The sequence below is a fragment of the Triticum aestivum genome, chromosome 3A (genome assembly GCF_018294505.1).
Source record: "Triticum aestivum cultivar Chinese Spring chromosome 3A, IWGSC CS RefSeq v2.1, whole genome shotgun sequence".
Taxonomy (NCBI): Eukaryota; Viridiplantae; Streptophyta; class Magnoliopsida; order Poales; family Poaceae; genus Triticum; species Triticum aestivum.
Genome location: NC_057800.1, coordinates 49014763 through 49033585, shown reverse-complemented (window position 1 = coordinate 49033585; position 18823 = coordinate 49014763). Strand labels below are relative to the sequence as shown.

Genomic DNA, 18823 nt, shown 5'->3' with positions numbered 1-18823 from the left:
TTTTTTTCCATTTTTTTCTACTGTTGGATGGATGAATGAATGCATGGATGGATGTTGGATGTTAGATTGTTAGGTTAGATGTTAGATGTTAGGTTGTTAGGTTGATATATAGTTGAATGTTGGATGTTAGGATGTTAGATTGTTAGTTTGCATTATTTTTATCATGATGATCTTGTCATTTGAGATGTGCTCTAAAATTGGTATAAGATTAGTGATTATTTTTATCATGATGATCTTGTCAAAAAAATTGAACCGGACAAAATTTGACACTTGACAAAATAAGATTATTTTCATAGTTTTAAGTGTCAGTGCTTAATGTTAAGTAGCTATGTGAGATGTGCTGCAAAATTATGATATGATCAGTGGTTATTTAATCATGATGATGTTGCAAAAAAAATTGAAGGACAAAATTTGACACTTGACGAAACATGATTTTTTTTCATAGTTAAAAGTATCAATGCTTAATGTGAGGTGATGACCTAAATTTTTTTCACTCGGTGTAATTAACAGGATTTGTGGTGTTCCATCTTCGTGGAGTGATTGTCGACGTTGGAGGTGTTGGTCCACGATCGTCCGTCTCCTTTGATCGACTACATCGGAGGGTGAGCAACAATTCCATGACCTCGTCCACTTTTTTTCCATGTCACTAGATTAAATTTTCACGTCAAGATGGAGGTATTCAAGTGGCTGAAACATGTCGTGAAGTTCACTGATGGTTATGCGTCGAATATAAGGGGGTCAATCTTTCAACGGGCAGAGTGACCGGGCTCAAGAGTCATGACTATCATGTATGGATTGAGCGGATTATGCCGGTGATGGTTCGGGGCTATGTTCCCGAGCGTGTCTGGCGTGTGCTTGCGGAGTTAAGCCATTTCTTCCGCATGCTTTGTGCTAAAGAAGTATGTCCTGAGAAGATAAAAGAAATGCATAAGAAGGCACCGGAGTTGATATGCAAGCTAGAGAAGATCTTCCCGCCAGGCTTCTTTACTCCGATGACACATCTCATTTTGCACCTCCCGAACGAGGTATTGTTGGGGGGCCCTGTGCAGAATCGTTGGCAGTACGGCCCTGAGAGACAGAACAAGCATCCGAGACAGAAATGTGGAAACAAAGCTAAGATTGAAGCTTCCATAGCTGAGGCAGTTATCCTAGAGGAGGTGGCAGACCTCAGGACAGCCTACTATCCGGACCATGTTCCCACGTTGCACAATAAGGTGTCTCGATACAATACAGAAGAACCCAAGTATAAACCCAAGTTGCCTCTATTCATCGGGCAAGGTGGTAGGGCTGGATGCTCGAAACCTTATCTCATGCCACGAGATGAGTGGGAGGATGTCATGTTCTATATCTTGCACAACATCAAGGAAGTTGAGGATGAGTGGATGAGGTAATACCTTAGTACCATTCTTTGAGTCAATTCGTTATGTTCACTTTGCCTAGTTCTTATACCGCTTTTCTTATTGTAGTCGATTCGTTGAAGAAGAATGGACGGAAATGCTGCCTCCTACTGAAGCGGAGGCACTTGCTCTTCTCCGAAAGGGTGCTGATGGAAGGAAAAATTTCGTTGTGTGGTTCATGGAGAAAGTAATTTTTCACACTTTCAATTAAACTCATGCACCCTATAATTTCAATTAAACTCATGCACCCTATAATTTCAATTAAACTCATGCACCCTATAATTTCAATTAAACTTGTAGGGAAATGATCCGACCGGATCAATGGATGAAGAATTGAGATGGGTTTCTATGGGTTTTGATCCCGTCGTCATGACATGCGAAAAGTATGATGTGAATGGGTATCGCTTCCATACAGAGGAGCACCAGAACAGTCGGCCTGATCCCAAAACCATAAATACCGGAGTCTTCACTGAAGGAGATAATAAAGTAGATTACTACGGAAGGGTAGGAAAAATATATGAGCTTACATTCAAACATGGCCGCGAACACCTAAGTCTCACTGTGTTCAAATGCCGATGGTTCGACCCAAAAAAGGGTCTGAGACATACGCCTTCTCTTGGTTTAGTTGAAGTTAAACCATCAACCGTCTATGCCGGAGCTGATCTCTTTATCGCTGCTACCCAGGCCACACAAGTATATTATCTGCCTTACCCATGCCAGAAAGAGTACCTAAAGGGTTGGGAAGTTGTGTTCAAGGTGTCGCCGCATGGTAAGCTACCGGACCCGAACGATGATGATTACTACAACATAAACCCCATGACATACGAGGGAGTGTTCTATCAAGAGGAACATGATGACGTGGTCCGAAGCAACGAGGATGATGACTTGGGTTATGTTGACCTGGACCCAAACGACGACGATGCACGGATTGATGGTGAGGCAGTTGTGAATCAAAGAGACATAATTATGCTTGAAAAGTTAAATGAAGACGCTGACGATGAGGAAGAGCCTCCACCTCCGTCAGACAACGAAGAAGATATGCGTGATAGTGATGATGAGACCGGTCCACAAATAGATTACAATAGTGATGATTCATATGGGTTCTAGAAAATATTAGTTCTTTTAATGATCTCGTACACACGGCTTTGGGCTAGCAACCCGAGCCAGTTAGAGAGTACGGGGCGTTCACAGACTCCCTTAGCCCGCCAGCATGCTGTAAGTACTTCCTCTTTATCTTTTTCTATCTTGCATTCTCAGTTTATTTTCAGCATTGCTCACTTAGAAACAACCTAAATTATGTAGGCATATATGGAGTTTGTCGAGCATAGGAATCTCGAGGTGCGGGAGTACTTGAAACGAGTGAAGGAAAACGATGATTACAACCGTAAGATGATGACGGTTAGTTTTGCCCTCTTAAAACCAACCTAAATTTTTGCACTTTCATTCCTTCTGATCTTCTAGTTTGCTTGTTTAACTAACATTCAGGCTATGTTGGCGTCTTGGACTAACCGCACGGATCCACCACAAATGGGACCCCCACCACCACCTGCGGGAGAACCCCCACACGTGCCCACGTTCGATGAATGGGTGGCACTAGGCAATGATGGTCCGGTTAGTACATTTGCCTAACTACTAGCAAACTAGTTCTCGTTCATGAAACACTATCATATCATATTTACCGTTAGAATCTTTTCTGAAACATGTAGGGGACCGGTGGCTCGACTCCTACTCCGTCGACCCCAGTCACTCCGATCTGGCAGAGTGGTGGTGGTCGCGATGGCGGTTTTGGCGGAGGTGGTGGTGGTGGTTTTGGCGGAGGTGGTGGTTTTGGCGGAGGTGGTGGTTTTGGCGGGGGTGCTCTTGCTTGATGATTCCGTGCATGTGGCCATCGTGCCATGCCTTTCATATTCCTACTTTTATCATGTTTCATGTCTTGCACTACTTTTATGTTCATGAACTTCCATCGGTGATGATCTTTAGATGATGTGATGAACTTGAGTATGTTTAGATGATGATGGTGAACTTGAGTATGTTTAGATGAACTTGAGTATGTTCACATGATGAATTGTCATATTTCTGCATAATTTCATATTGTTCTGTTTAGAAATGCTGTCAAATGAATTGGAAAAGAGAAAACAGGGAAAATAAAAAAAAACAAAAAAAAACTATGCCTAGGGCAAAGTCGTCGGCATATATACGCCCAGGAGTTACCAGGAGCTGCCACGTGGCAGAGATATGCCTACGGCAAAGCCGCCGGCATAGATTTCCATCTATGCCGACGGCTTTGCCGTAGGCATAGCCCTGCCGCCAGGAGAAGCCGGGGGACGACACGTGGCGCAGGTATGCTGGCGGCTAGGCCGTCGGCATAGATTTCCATCTATGCCGACAGCCGAGCCGTCGGCATACATGCGCCACGTGTCGTCCGCTGAATCGCCAGCACTGTTGACGGCGTCGTCCGTTGCCGTCAGACGGAAAACAACGCCGACGGCTAAACTATGCCGACGGCTCTCCCACGACCGTCGGCATATGCTCCTATGCCGATGGCTATACTACGCCGACGGTCTGACACATCTACGCTGACGTGATCTACGCCGACGGGGATATGCTGACGGCAGCCGTAGGCATAGATCTATGCCGACGGCAATGGACCTATGCCGACGGCCCTGGGCCGTAGGCATAGCCCGCGAGTCCTGTGGTGTTTGGTATTCAAGATATTGATAATTTTCTTCCTAAAATTGGTCAAAGTGAGAAGTTTGACATTTTATTATCTATAAAATTTGGACAAAGTTAGAGAAGTTATAATCGTTGTATATTTCTACCATAGTTGGCACCTCTTGAACATATACTTCGACTTCTCAAAGTCAACACCGCTCGTTTGCTTGCAGCCAACAAGTCCTCAATGATACCATGGTCAATTTTGATTCATTCAATCATCCCTGCATGATCATAACATGTTACCATCCTATGGAATATGAAGCATATCGTTGTAGCAAAATTTTGCTTCGATGGTGGTGGTAATAATACAGGAGCCATGTATTTTTTACTGTGCTGAGGAGTGTATGGTCATTTACAAAACAATATAAAATATGAAACAACCCATCGTAGCAAAATATTCACTTCAAAACTGTTGGTAATGATCACTACAGGAAAATCCCGATTTCCCGTGTGTTAGCCTATAAGCCGAGTGCTCTTTTTCGGGCACCCGGCTTACGCTCCTCTAAGCCGAGTCTCAAGAAAAAAACATCCGGTAAATACGGGGAACTCGGCTTATGGTCATCTATAAGCCGAGTTTCACAAAAAAGATCACGGCTTATATGAAACACACGGTATCTACGGGAAAAGGCACTCGGCTTACAGCACACATTCGGTAAAGACATCTGCCACGTGTCTGCAACGGTAGTGGTTGACGGCGCTGTCACGGAGCAGCCTATAAGCCGTGTGTCCGAAGTAGGCACTCGGATTATAGGACATATAAGCCGTGTGTCCGAAGCAGGCACTCGGCTTATAGGACATATAAGCCATGTGCCCGATGAAATCACTAGGCTTATATTTTTGCGGATTTTTTGCAACGAGTGACATTTGTGCGAAATTAGTTTAGGATGGTTTTCATTGCATTTATATTTACTACTTAATTAGTATTATTATTCTAACCTATTTTCTGTCGACTAGTTTTCATGGGTCTTATTTGTGAAATTCTTAATTTAACGCCACTTTAATATTTTCATGACTCTTTCGATACCCTAGCGTACCCGCCACCACAGTTCTAGACGTCTAAGAGGCCCCAACGCAAGATTTGGCGGCATGGCTAGCCCCCGGAAGCCGCCGGTCACAATCGTACACGCGAAGATCAATCCGCATAGAGGGAACTGTTCAGATACTTCTGCATCACCAAACATTATGAAAAATTACCATCCGTCCTATATCACATGTGCCCACGCCGTGTAAGAAAATCATGATTTTATCGCGCTCCGAGTGTTCAATAATATTCACGCCGCACCGTTACCGCAGAATGTTTACTATACCCTGTCATCGCTGTTTGTGAGGGGGGCCACACACCTGGAGCCGTGTGCTGCCTCCTCAGATATGCCACCACCACACCTTAAGGCATGTATGAGGGCCCCGTGCAATGATCCGGTAGCATTGCTACCCCCCAAGGCCCCCGTCCCGCTAAACCTTGGAGCGGTTGACCAGGAGATCTAACCCTTTGACTTTCGTCGGATGGGCTTTGACTAATGGACCTCACCACCCGGTTGTGGTAGGTCAGCCCATAGGAACACTTCAGAACAAGGTCCGGGCCAAACCCACCGCAAGATTCCCTCTGTGTTGACCCGACGCGGCCGTTACCCCCCTCCAGGTGTCGGCGGCGGTGTCGTTCGTGAAGGGGGTCACATTCGAAGACGCGTGCCAGGTGTTGGCACCCGCCACCACACTTCTAGACATGTAAGAGGCCCCGACGCAAGATTTGGCGGCTTGGCTAGCCCCCGAAGGCCGCCGGCCACAATCGTAGACACGCAAGAGCAATCCACATAGAGGGAAGTGTTCGGATACTTCTGCATCACCAAAAATTATGAAAATTACCATCCGTCCCATATCACATGTGCCCAAGCTGTCTAAGAAAATCCTGATTTTATCGCGCTCTGAGTATTCCATAATATTCACGCCGCACCGTTACCACAGAACGTTTAGTATACCGTGTCATCGTCATCCGTGAGGGGGGCCACACCCTGGAGCCGCGTGCTACCTATTCAGACATGCCACCACACCTTAAGGCATGTATGAGGGCCCCGCGCGATGCTCCGATAGCGTTGCTACCCCCAAGGCCCCCGTCCCGCCAAACCTCTGGAGTGGTTGACCAGGAGATCTAACCCTTTGACTTTCACTGGACGGGCTTTGACCAACGGACCTCTCCACCCGGTTGTGGTAGGTCAGCCCATATGAACACTTTGGAACAAGGTCCGGGCCAAACCCACTGCAAGAGTCCCTCCGTGTTGACCCGACGCGGTCGTTACCCCCCTCCAGGTGCCGACGGCGACGACGTCCGTGAAAGGGGTCACACTTCGGAGACGCTTGCCTCGTGTTGGCACCCACCGCCACACTTCTAGACATGTAAGAGGCCTCGACGCAAGATTTGGCGGCATGGCTAGCCCCCGAAGGCCGCCGGCCACAATCGTAGACATGCAAGAGCAATCCGCATAGAGGGAAGTGTTCGGATCCATCCGCATCACCAAAAATTATGAAAAATTATCAACCGTCCTATATCACATGTGCGCACGCCGTGTAAGAAAATCATGATTTTATCGCGCTCTGAGAGTATTCAATAATATTCATGCCGCATCGTTAGCGCAGAATGTTTACTATACAGTGTCATCGTCGTCCGTTAGGGGGGCCACACCCCAGAGCCGCGTGCTACCTCTTCAGACAAGCCACCACACTTTAAGGTATGTATGAGGGCCCCGCGCGATGCTCCGGTGGCATTGCTACCCCCCAAGGCCCCCGTCCCGCCAAACCCTGCAACAGTTGACCAGGAGATCTAACCCTTTGACTTTCGCCGGACGGGCTTTCACCAATGGACCTCTCCACCCGGTTGTGGTAGGTCAGCCCATAGGAACACTGCGGAACAAGGTCCGGGCCAAACCCCCCGCAAGATTCCCTTCGTGTCGACCCGACGCGGCCGTTTCCCCCCACTAGGTGCCGGCGGCGGCACCGTCCGTGAAGGGGGTCACACTCCGGAGACGCGTGCCGGGTGTTGGCACCCGCCACCACACTTCTAGACGTGTAAGAGGCCTCGACGCAAGATTTGGCGGCATGACTAGCCCCCGGAGGCCGCCGGCCACAATCGTAGACACGCAAGAGCAATCCGCGTAGAGGGAAGTGTTCAGATACTTCTGCATCACCAAAATTTATGAAAAATTACCATCTGTACTATATCACGTGTGCCCACGCCCTGTAATAAAATCATGATTTTATCGCGCTCCGAGTATCCAATAATATTCACGCCGCACTGTTACCGCAGAACGTTTACTATACAGTGTCATCGTCGTCCGTGAGGCGGGCCACACCCTGGAGCCGCGTGCTACCTCTTCAGACATGCCACCACACCTTAAGGCATGTATGAGGGGCCCGCGCGATGCTCTGGTAGCATTGCTACCCCCAAGGCCCCCGTCCCACCAAACCCTGCAGCGGTTGACCAGGAGATCTAATCCTTTGACTTTCGCCGGACGGGCTTTGACCAATGGACCTCTCCAACCGGTTGTGGTAGGTCAGTGCATAGGAACACTTCGGTACAAGGTCTGTGCCAAACCCACCGCAAGATTGCCTCCGTGTCGACCCGACGCGGCTGTTTCTCCCCCTATAATTTCCGGCGCCAAAACACTAGTAGTGCAATAAATGTCTCAAAATATTCTAGGCGGGTCCGAAAAATGCGTGGGCCTGACACGTGTCATTCGATGGCCTTCTTTGAGAGCACTAGAAGTTCCAGGCCAACGGAGCAACAGGGCCCGCACTACTTTCGCAAACACGACTCGTTCCCTCTCGGTACCTAGAGATTACAATGGAGATGTCGTAGTTTACAAGCGGCCTCATGTGAGGCCTACTCGAAACAGGCCCAATCTTTTACCACACCCTACAGGGGCCATGTGATGACACCGTGCCAGTTCCCGAGGGTTTCTGGCATTATATAATTTTCCGAGGATTTAAGCCGTTGGATCAGGCATGGAGCCGAGGTAATTTTGCCCCCCGGTGGCTGGGCCTGCCCCTCCCTCGCCTGCAAAAGGCCTACGCATGTCGCAAAGACATCACATAGGATTTTATATGCCACTTCTGGGCATGATTTCATGTGCCGCCTTGCAGATCTGCAATTTCCGGCTCCGAAACCCTAACAGTGCAATAAATGTCTCAAATATTCTAGGCGGGTGCGAAAAATACGGGGGCCTGACACGTGTCATTTGATGGCCTTCTTTGAGAGCACGAGAAGTTTCGAGGCCAACTGAGCAATAGGGCCCACACTTCCTTCACAAACCCGACTCGTTCCCTCTCGATACCTAGAGACTACATCAGAGATGGTGTGGTTTACAAGCGGCCACAGGTGAGGTCTACTTGAAACACGCCCAAACTTTTACCGGAATATTGACCGATATTTTAAAGAGTGGAAATAATGAAATAAGGGGAGAGAGTATCATTTATAAAAAACAATGAAATAAATATAGAATAAGAATACAATAAAAAGAAAACTAGAATAAGTATCATAAAAATACAATAAAATGAAACACATAAATTATTAAAAGTAAAATTAATAAACTTTTTGTATTGAAATAAAAAAATAAAAAAAATTATAAACCGTGTGTTTTTTCCTATGGCACTAGGCTTACCCTTCTGCACCAGGCTTATGAGTGAGCGCGGGACTTAGCGAACATAGACGCACGAAGACCTCATTTTGGCCCAAATCGACCCGCCCACTATCTCTTTCCCGCGCCTCCCCTGTCTCAACCCCGCGCCCTCCCCTGTCTCCTCCTACGCGCCGCTCCTCTCCTCGCGTCGCCGCCCACCCTCCATCCACCGTCCGCCTCGTCGTCACCCCGCCCGGCGCCGCCCTCTCCTCGGCACACAGATCCCTCCGCCTCCTCTCCATCCCCGAGCATGGGGAGCCCCGATCGGGCCCTCCCATCGGCGCCGCCGCCCCTCCCCATTCGCTAGGGTTCAGGCCGTCCGACCATCTCCGCCGCCCCACCCTCCCTCCGCCGTCGCACAGATCCCCCCTCCCCCTCCCCGAGCATGGGGAGCCCCGAGCTGGCCCTCCCTATCGGCGCCGCCGCCTCTCACCGTTCGATAGGGTTGAGGTTGTCCGGCCATCTCGGCTGACCCACCCTTCCTCCACCGGCAGGTCCCCCTCCCCCTCTCTCTCTCTCTCTCTCTCTCTCTCTCTCTCTGACAGCACCTTTCTCTGTTGACCAAGGCCCGGCTCCTCAGGCGGCAAGGTGCTCCGGCGTGCCCTTGCTGATCTCCTGCTCGTGGACCAACTGCATCAGCAGGAACACATGCTGCATCTGGTTTTGGTTCCCCTCCCTCCCACAATTGCATCTTCAGAACACCTGCATCACACACATACACATAGTGCTCAGGGTTCATAAAAAAGGGGAACACCGCACCCCGCACACACCGCCGACCGAATTCCCACCGTACTGCCTGGGCAGCGCTGTCGCCGTCGTGCGTGGGGAAACCAGCACTGTAGCAAGGTCAAGTGCACCGAGCTCGTCCATTGTGGTTTAGACCAGCTTTTGCCTTTCCTTGAATTCTCTTGTTCATACACTACAAGAATCCTGTTAATACATGACAGTTTCAGTCCGTCACAGATCTCTACAAAACTGTCATGCAAAGGTATGTGTGACGGATTTAAAATCCGTCATGTATATCGCGTCATAATTTGACCACCGTACACTCCATGACGGATCATTGAAAACCATCACCGACCATGACGGATCTTGACCGTCATGGCTATAGAGCTCATAACGGCGTTAACTTCCGTGCCACATCATCATCTGACATGGATCTGACATGGCAGCCTATGTAGTAATCAGCCCATCTAAGTTTTGGCCCACTAAATTTCAGCCCTGTCCAAGAGTGGCGGCCCATATAGTAATCAACCCAATTATAATTTAAGCCCATTAATTTCAAGGCCCACTAATTTCAGTCCAAGAGATTCACGCATCTCTCATTTTCCATGGAAAATTTACACCAATAAGAATTTGACAGAAAGTATATGCTCATGTCATTAGAAAAAAAATTACAAACATATCCAAAAATACACCTCTACAGGAGCGTAAAAAAAGACCCAAAAAACATTAATTTTACAAGCATGTGCCGAAGAACACTATCCTACTCTACAACCAGCACCACGCCCACAAAGCGATGGCCACTCTTATCAGGCAGCCACACACCAACTAGGGGTCATCCAAGCAGCAAATCCACCCGTTCATGCCAAAGTTGTCAAAACGCATGTCTTTCTTGTTAAAAATGCTCCCATAACCAATATCTGCCACATGATGAAAAATATGTCGCGTTATAAAATATTACAGCCAGTAGGTTAAACTACAAGTAGCTTACTACAGATTATCAAGTTCTATATTTTTTCACTCCCAGGATGCAAAGTAGTGCAACAAATTAACCAAGGTGTGAAAAGAAACAACTAGTGGCAACAAAAAGAAATGATGAGCATACATAGACCAATAGAGTTGGAAGTAAACTCCGTTTTTCTTATTTTAAACAATCACCACAATAAACTTGATAATGCAGCCCAACTGAATAATGTGCATTAATGAAAATACCTAGCCATTGTTTTTCATCTCAGAAGGTAAAAAAGAATGAAACAATTCCATAATGATTATGTCTTGGTGGAATATGTGTCCTATCTAATATGATACTCCACAAGAAAAAGATCTGGCATATGTGGCTTACGATTAATCTAGATGAAAAGACATTTGTAAGATAGTCCTATAGATAAAAATAGTCCGACTACATATACAACAGATATTGTGTAGAAGACATAAAGGATTAGATCAAGTAGAAGTCAGTTTTTGTATGTATTATTACACATATAAAAATAGTCCGACTATAGATACAACAAATATTATGTAGTATCACACTTCAATATATGACGGGCATTACCTGCCCTTACATATTTAGCTAAAAAGGCCTAAAAAGTTAGTATAACACATTCTGATTGTATAGCATTCAATATTCATACTTCGTTCCCAAACCATCAAATGCTTGGTACACACTTTAATTAACATCAATACAAATAGTTTTGATCATTATAAATTTATAGTTCACCATATCTAAGATTAACTTTGGCATGTTAGTCCAAGGAGATCATCTAGGGATTCAATACAGTGACACATGAATTCTAGGAACTACACAATTAGGATGATATGTCATATCTCAAATAAATAATGCACACTTCATAATGGTAGCTAGTAATGCACACTTCATAATGGTAGCTAGTTATTTGCACAATATTATAAGTGTCTTATATGGAGTGAATCTGCGAGGTAACATAGAAACAGTTGCTGGTGACATTAGAAGATAACTCTAAGTGAAGACAATGTAATTATAGTAAAACATTGTTTCCCCCTCCATACTATCTGTTATTGGTAGTAATCTCATTCAAAATGGATTGGACAGAAAAAAGGAAGTTAATCAAGCCAGAAAGAAGATAATTTTTGGCATCCAAACAAAAAGATATATGCAATACACATCGACTAACAATTTTTTAGTTCCCGCCTACTTATCACGTAGTACATTTTCTCCATTTTCAATGAGAAAATACTATTACAGTGACCTACATATATTTGTAATAGAATCTGACCTACATATATGAATGTTTTATCATCTCTCAGTTCTTTTTAATTCACACAACAGGCTAAACATCCAGTTAGCCATACTTTTCTACCTTATCTTACCAGGCTAAAGATCATCATCAACTCTGGAGCTATTCCTGTAGCATTAAAAGGATGTTTTTGGGCATCAAGAGAGAAGGTTAATTCCAATTTTGCAACTCTCAACACTTGAACTGATCAGAAAAGTCACATCAACATAACAACAGACACGGCTAAACTACAATTTATAAATCCATGCAAGTTAAACATGTCAAAACTAAGTTGAAATCCGAATATATTATTTTCCTTTTAATATGTGTATATCTAGGAAATCATACATACTAACACATGGATGCTGCGCTACATATATATGATTACTTAGCATGATATATAATCCAGATAAACGGCTTGCATATTCTGACAATGTGTGTGGTTTCTTGATATTTATGCATTTTTTTATGACATCCAAATTTATAGTTATTTCCAATTAATAATTAGACAGTGTTTCAGTTAAATAATTAGGTTTTTTCTCAAGTACTACATACACGCATCTGCAAAACAAGTCGGTTCTGGCAAGATATAGTCACAGCTGAATTTATATCTAACAGGTTGAAGTTACCAAATTAACTCCCAAAAGATCTGTACCAAAGCAACATGAAGACCTGTACATTTTAGATTTTTTAGCTATATCATACTATGGATTAGCATTAGCTTGCCTTGATTAAATTATGTGTAACAGTGCAAGAGAACCAGATCCACATAAGCATCGGCAACTAACAAACCTCACATGTTCATCTAAGCAATTGAATTCACCACTAAACTGAACAAAAACATGATTCGTATTTAGATTGCAGGTATCATCCAGATTTTGGCGTAAAGGGGGGAGATGGGAGAAGCTCACCACACTAGGAGGGCAGAACGCAGTTGTCAGTGAGCTCGTCCATGTGCTGCATGATAGGAGGCCAAGGGGGTGCTGGACATGCTGCTCCACCTCCTCCGGCGAAGAGAGCTCGTTGGGGACAGCCGCATCAAGGAGGAGGACGTCCTGTACACCATTGGATGGGTGGAGAAGGCAGTAGTCATTAGTAGCACAGAAATCAACCCTAATAAATAGTACAGCCAAGTACACCAAGTAACCAAAAGACATCATTTTGTTGCTTCGTATGTTATCTCCAGTGCTTCAAATTATTCAGCAAAGTCTTGTGCGTGTTTGTTTACCTGTAAATTGTTGAGTGCTGGTTGTAGAACAGGTCCTAAGTCTATATCATATATGTTATTTTTTATCTTTATATCCAGCTACAACTATGGTTCAGAATTTCTCCCCTTCAAGTTCTCTTCTCCTATGTGTGTATTAAGATTGTGTAGGCTACAGCTGTAGCCTCGGATAAATATCAATAACTCTGTACTGCAGGCTGCAGCTATGATTAATTTATTGCCAATTAATTGGTAAGTTTTTTCTAAATATAATTGGCATTAGCATTTCTTCATGATCTATTCTATTTGAATAAGTAAATCTTTGAACACTCTTCTAACAATATAGATTTTTTAAGAAAGAATGGTTTGTATATGATAATTTTTTTGACTGAATTGTATATGTTAATTTAATAAAAGGGTATGTTTATCCAAAACAAATGAGTGCCTGAAAGTATCGGGTTACTAATTGTGACAATCTTGCACAGTAGACTAAATGTGGAACAGAACTATATATTTACAGTACTATTTCTAGGCTCCGGTCATTGTCGTGTAAGTGAACGGGTGACTGGTTGCTACAAAATTCGAGACTAAAGAAAATAAGTTGTTGCATAGCTTCCGACACACATAAAGCATAGTACATGTCACTTAATAATTTGATGGCTGGAAGCAATTGATGACATGATGCGCTATACATATGTTGCAATTTTCGACATTTGCATATGATGCAGGTATGCAAGTTTAATGAACTTTTGTGATGATGAGACCCAAGAGGCCAAGATAGAGTCCACCCTACCTGCCCATGGTGCTGGTGAATACGAGCTGCAGCTACATGTAAATTGGACACATGCCACATATCTTAATGTTTTCTTGTTTTTATTAGTTGTGTGAAAATGTTTTCTTTCCTTTTACAATCATTTGTATTTTTGTGCAGTGGCTTTCTCATAAAAGGAAAGCTAAAACAAGGACAGCTTGTTTGATTGCACAAGAATAAAACACGCTCACAGTATTTCATTATTGTTTCGCCCTTTGCTGTATATATTTTGTAGTGACAACACCGAAATGGGTATGCTTGCCTGAGCTTATAATTCAGGACTACTGAAAATCATGATTACCAATGCTCAACACATGTGTGTATACATGCAAATCTTATATGCATCTAGCAGGGCAACGCCCAATACACAGCAAAAAGACGCAACAGACCCACGAACAACTAAACAAACAGATTGTTAACCTGCAAAAAAAAGTGGCGCAACGAAGCAGGCAGCCCGCTTCTGGTAACAGATTAAATTGCATATTTGACAGCAGAAGCAGCAAGTTGTCCCCAAAATTAAAAACAAGATGACCACTACAGACTAACCACATCTAGCACAAGCAATCTGGCCCATCAAATTGTTCACTCCAGGAAATATAGGCACGGCAGCACAACCTTACCTGGCGCCATGGCCATTGTTCAGGGGCAGGGCGTCCTTCTGCTGTACCAGCGCTCCTCCTTGAAGGTCGAGAATGAGGAGCAGCACCGGCGTTCGCCGCAACCGTCATTGAGCAGGACAAGGACGCAGTGTCTGCCCTCCTCCCGGACCGGCGGCTGCAGGGTGCGCTACCACCATGGATCCTGCGGGAGGAGATCCTCCGCGCCGCCCTGCTCGAGGTGGAACATCAGAAGGCGAGGGCGCACGTGGGGGAGCTAAAGACGGTGGAGAAGGGCCGCCAGAGGCCGTCGGAGATGCGCCAATAACGAAGGCGATGCCAGAGGCCGAAACCCTAGCACGGGTGTGGGATTTGGGCGAGCGGTAGAGGCCGGGAAGGGAAAATCTTGCCGGCGGGAGGACGGAGCCGAGCGAGCCGAGATCGGTGGTGTGCACCGCGCCGGCGATAGCTGCCGGAATCGCCGGAATCAGGAGTGGGCAGTTGTGGCGGCTGAGGAAACGGAGGAGAGAATGGGGATTAGGGTTAGATGGGGATGGATCGTGGGTTAAATAGGCTGGCTCCAAAATTTTGCCACGGGCCGCGTCGGCGACTTAAAATTTCCCATGTCCACGCGCGCGCTCGAAATTTCTGGCGCGTCCTCCTTTTATTTTTAACTTCTACTCCCTCCGTAAACTAATATAAGAGCGTTTAGATCACTAAACTAGTGGTCTAAACGCTCTTATATTAGTTTACAGAGGGAGTATTATACTACACATTTAATTGACATATGGGCCAACCAAGAAACACCACACGACACATCAGCGGGAGCCATCGGTGACGGTCCGGATGACACATAAAGAAAGAAAAAAACTGGACCTGCAAGTTGATATGTGACAGTTTCCGTGACGGCCCATCGATGTCCATCATAAAAGGGGCTACCTTTTTCGAAAGGAGTCACATCCTGCAGATCGATGACGCTTTCCGTGACGGATAAGAGAAAACTGTCATCGTCCATGACGATTTCTAAGAATGTCATCAGAAATCCGTCATGTATTAACATGTTTCTTGTAGTGATATTTATGCATGTTTCCTGATTCCCCTTTTCTCATCTGTGATGTGATGCTCATACGAAAAGGAAGAGTAAGAAGAAATCTATGAAAGATGGTAAATTGGCAATAGAAGAACATGTAGGTGTAGAAGCTGGTTGATGCTGGCACTTGGACTCTCATCTCAGAGTAAATTAGCTTCAGATATCAGAATAGTACACTGGTTCAGAAATCAGAATAACTACTATCTGGGTGCAACTTGCTGGCAGGGCAGTTAAATTAGATATCTTATTTTTCATTGTATCTTTCTTATTACTTTTACAAATTAGTGTTCAAGACAATCTTCTGTTGTTGCATTCCAGCAAGTTAGTTTACAGCCGAAGATAGTTTATCCAATCCAAATGATGCAGGTCGAACAAAACTTATGGCTGGGGTAAAAATATTTGTGGTGATCAGCATCTTCCTCTCGCTTTGCTGTTAAGATGTCGACGCGGCGCTACGCAACGGATGATTTATACTACTACCATGTTTTTTATGTTGGGTCTGAGAAACTAGAGAATTCATGCCTCTTTGTCATGCCAAGAGTATTCTAGGGATTTCTTATGAATATACTGTATGTAATATGGGATGGCTATTTTGATTAAGAGATCAATTTTTATGCAGGTTTATCTCCACTCTTCTCAGCCTGGGAATCATCATGTGCTTGCTGACCTGCTCGGGCCACATCGCCGCTGAAACTGCAAACAGCCCCTGCCTGTCTTGTGTATCCTTGGAAGCGTCTGATACTAGGAGTTGCGTTAGCCTATTTAAGTGTGCTTACATGGCAGCTGCTACTGGTTTAGCAAAATTCCTCAAAGCCTTTTGCGTTGTCACATAAAGACCAAACCTTGCGTGCTTTTTTCCAGATATATCCATCTCAAAAATATAAATGATATTTCAAAAAGAGGGTCATGTCTCTAGCAGTTAAGTTTTGAACTGGAATTGTTGACTCCTAATAATAGTTTGCTGAAACCTTAAGTCCCAGTTATGTTCTTGGAGCTCTGTGACCTTAGATGTACTGTGTCTTGGTGATATGGACTATTTTGCCTTAACCTGCCATGTATGTAGCACGTGATCTTTGTATTCTTGCTTGTGATACTGGAAGCTGCAATCGCCGCCGATGTATTTCTGAATAGCTACTGGGAGGAGGTAAGGAGCACTTCAGCTGCTATATACTTGATATTTCTGTGTGTATTTTAGAACCAAAATAAGGTCTCTTTTGTCGCCAATTTTTTTGCTGGAATGGAAGTCGTCTTAAGAACAAAATGAAATTATGACTGGTCGAACCTGAGAAAGTTTACTTCTAAAATATATCCATATGTCGTCTTAAGAACAAAATGAAATTATGTCTGCTTGAACCAGAGAAAGTTTCCTTCTAAAAATATGCCCATATGTAGTTTGCATAGTATGGCCTTCTCTTTTCACGTAGTATAAGAAATACATGCAGTGCTCTACTTAAGATATTTTCTTCAAAATGACATCTCTAAAATTACTTGATTGCAGATCATTATTCAGACATGTTTGTTGCATATTTTTCCTTTTTATTTTTCACCCTTGCATCGAGTGGCTTATTTATCAGGTCTGTTTTATGTTATTTTCTCTGTTCCAATATAAATATTCATTTTAAAGGTTCGCTTCCTGGTGTTCTAATTTGGGATTTCTTGCCCTACTTTAGGCAGTACCTCCATCAAAATTAGAAAGACATTTTAGTAATGTTGTGTTTTTTGGGCCATGCTTGTGGATATACTCACTCCGTTCCTAAATATAAGCCTTTTAGAGATTCCATGCAATTTATAATTTATAATTTCAGTGATGTCTCATCCTTCTCATTTGCTATCCAGTTTTTTCTTAGAGCAATGGTCTTATGATTCTGTTTGTATCTAATGCCATTTTCTACGTTTTTCTTACTTATTTTCAGGACAAATCCCACCAGACTTGGCTCTAATTGAAGTTATCATAAGAGTAAGCAATCAGCACTTGTTGTGCTGTTTTCTGATTCTACTGAGAAACTCAAAATTTGCAGTGTAAGATCAAACTTTTGCTCGCAGAATATTGAATGTGCGCTAAAAAGTATGTAGATTTACTCATGAGGGCAGAATCCTGTGAATTTCTTTTGAATCGATTGCTCAATTAGGAATAATAACACACATGATTTACGCATGTGTGGACTTGGAACTTATGATCCTTTTGTTTGCAAACTATTGTTGCATATGTACGCATGTGTGGACTTTCGTTGGATATATATTGCTTGCTGGATCTATATATTGCTAGATATATATTGTTGGTCATTTTGATTGCTGGATATATATTGTTGGTCATTTTGTTAGCTGGATCAATATATTGCTGGATATATATTGTTGGTCATTTTGCTTGCTGGATCGATCAATATATTGCTGGATATATAAGCCATCTTGCTGCTGCTCGCTGAAGCATGCAGGAAAAAAATATGCTATTTGGCATATAAACCGTGTGTCCCAGGGACATGGCACCCGACTTATAGGCATATTATGCCACGGGGAGCTGTATAAGCCGAGTGTTCCAGATGCAGGCACCCGGCTTATAGGATATGTTTAACAGTGGATGTCTTATAAGCCGTGTACAAAGGCACCTGGCTTATATTTAAACCGTGCAGCTCGTGCAGACACAAGGTTTATATTTAAACCGTATGGCTCCCTTAGGCACTCGGTTTATATATAAACCGTGTGGCTCATGCAGGCACTCAGTTTATATTTAAACCATGCGGCTCTGTTAGGCACTCTGTTTATATTTAAACCGTGTAGCGCTCGAGGGCACTCGGTTTATACTGACGGTGACACGTGGCCGTTATCTCCCAGCTGCCGTCATGTTACTTTAGTAAGCCGAGAGCCTCGTATAAACACACGGCTTATAAGTAAACCGAATGTTTTCCCACTGGCACTCGGCTTATAGCGTATAAGAAGATCAAGTGTAAACCGTGTCATATAAGCCAGGAGTTTGACTCAGCTTATATATAAACCGAGTTTATATCGACATAAGCTGAGTTCTTTGGGTACACGACTTTAAAGTTTTATCCAATAGTGGATACACGAACGATGTATTTTTACTATAACATGGACTGTAATGGTCATTCAGAAAATATGACCATATCGTAGTAGAAACAATATTTGCTTTATAGTGTTGGTACAAAATACTTTTGTACTATACTAAGGAGTGTAATGGTCATTCACAAAATCGTACAAACGGTATTTTTTTTAGCAAAATTGATAATTTGATATGGTAAATCTGATAACAGAAAATGCATGTTAAAAAATTTACATTGTACTTCATATGTGTGCTTGTAGTAGCAGTGATCACACACTATACTTGAATAATATCTCTGAAACATTCAAGT

The 18823-nt window shown here is 44.0% G+C and overlaps 1 protein-coding gene and 1 long non-coding RNA gene across 2 annotated transcripts; one reads left to right on the top strand and one right to left on the bottom strand.

The window, feature by feature from the left end:
- Positions 1 to 10026: 10026 nt before the first annotated feature.
- On the bottom strand, positions 10027 to 14934 carry LOC123060168 (uncharacterized). Its single transcript, XM_044482745.1, has 3 exons — positions 14393 to 14934; positions 12669 to 12812; positions 10027 to 10425 (listed from the first exon to the last, which is right to left on the bottom strand). Exons 1-3 carry the CDS (start codon positions 14498 to 14500, stop codon positions 10366 to 10368), a joined length of 312 nt encoding a protein of 103 aa, XP_044338680.1. The 5' UTR covers positions 14501 to 14934; the 3' UTR covers positions 10027 to 10365.
- A 643-nt stretch (positions 14935 to 15577) lies between these two features.
- On the top strand, positions 15578 to 17601 carry LOC123057828 (uncharacterized). Its single transcript, XR_006426977.1, has 3 exons — positions 15578 to 16177; positions 16522 to 16602; positions 17372 to 17601. It is a non-coding gene; the product is annotated as an uncharacterized lncRNA (long non-coding RNA).
- The last annotated feature ends 1222 nt before the right edge of the window (positions 17602 to 18823 follow it).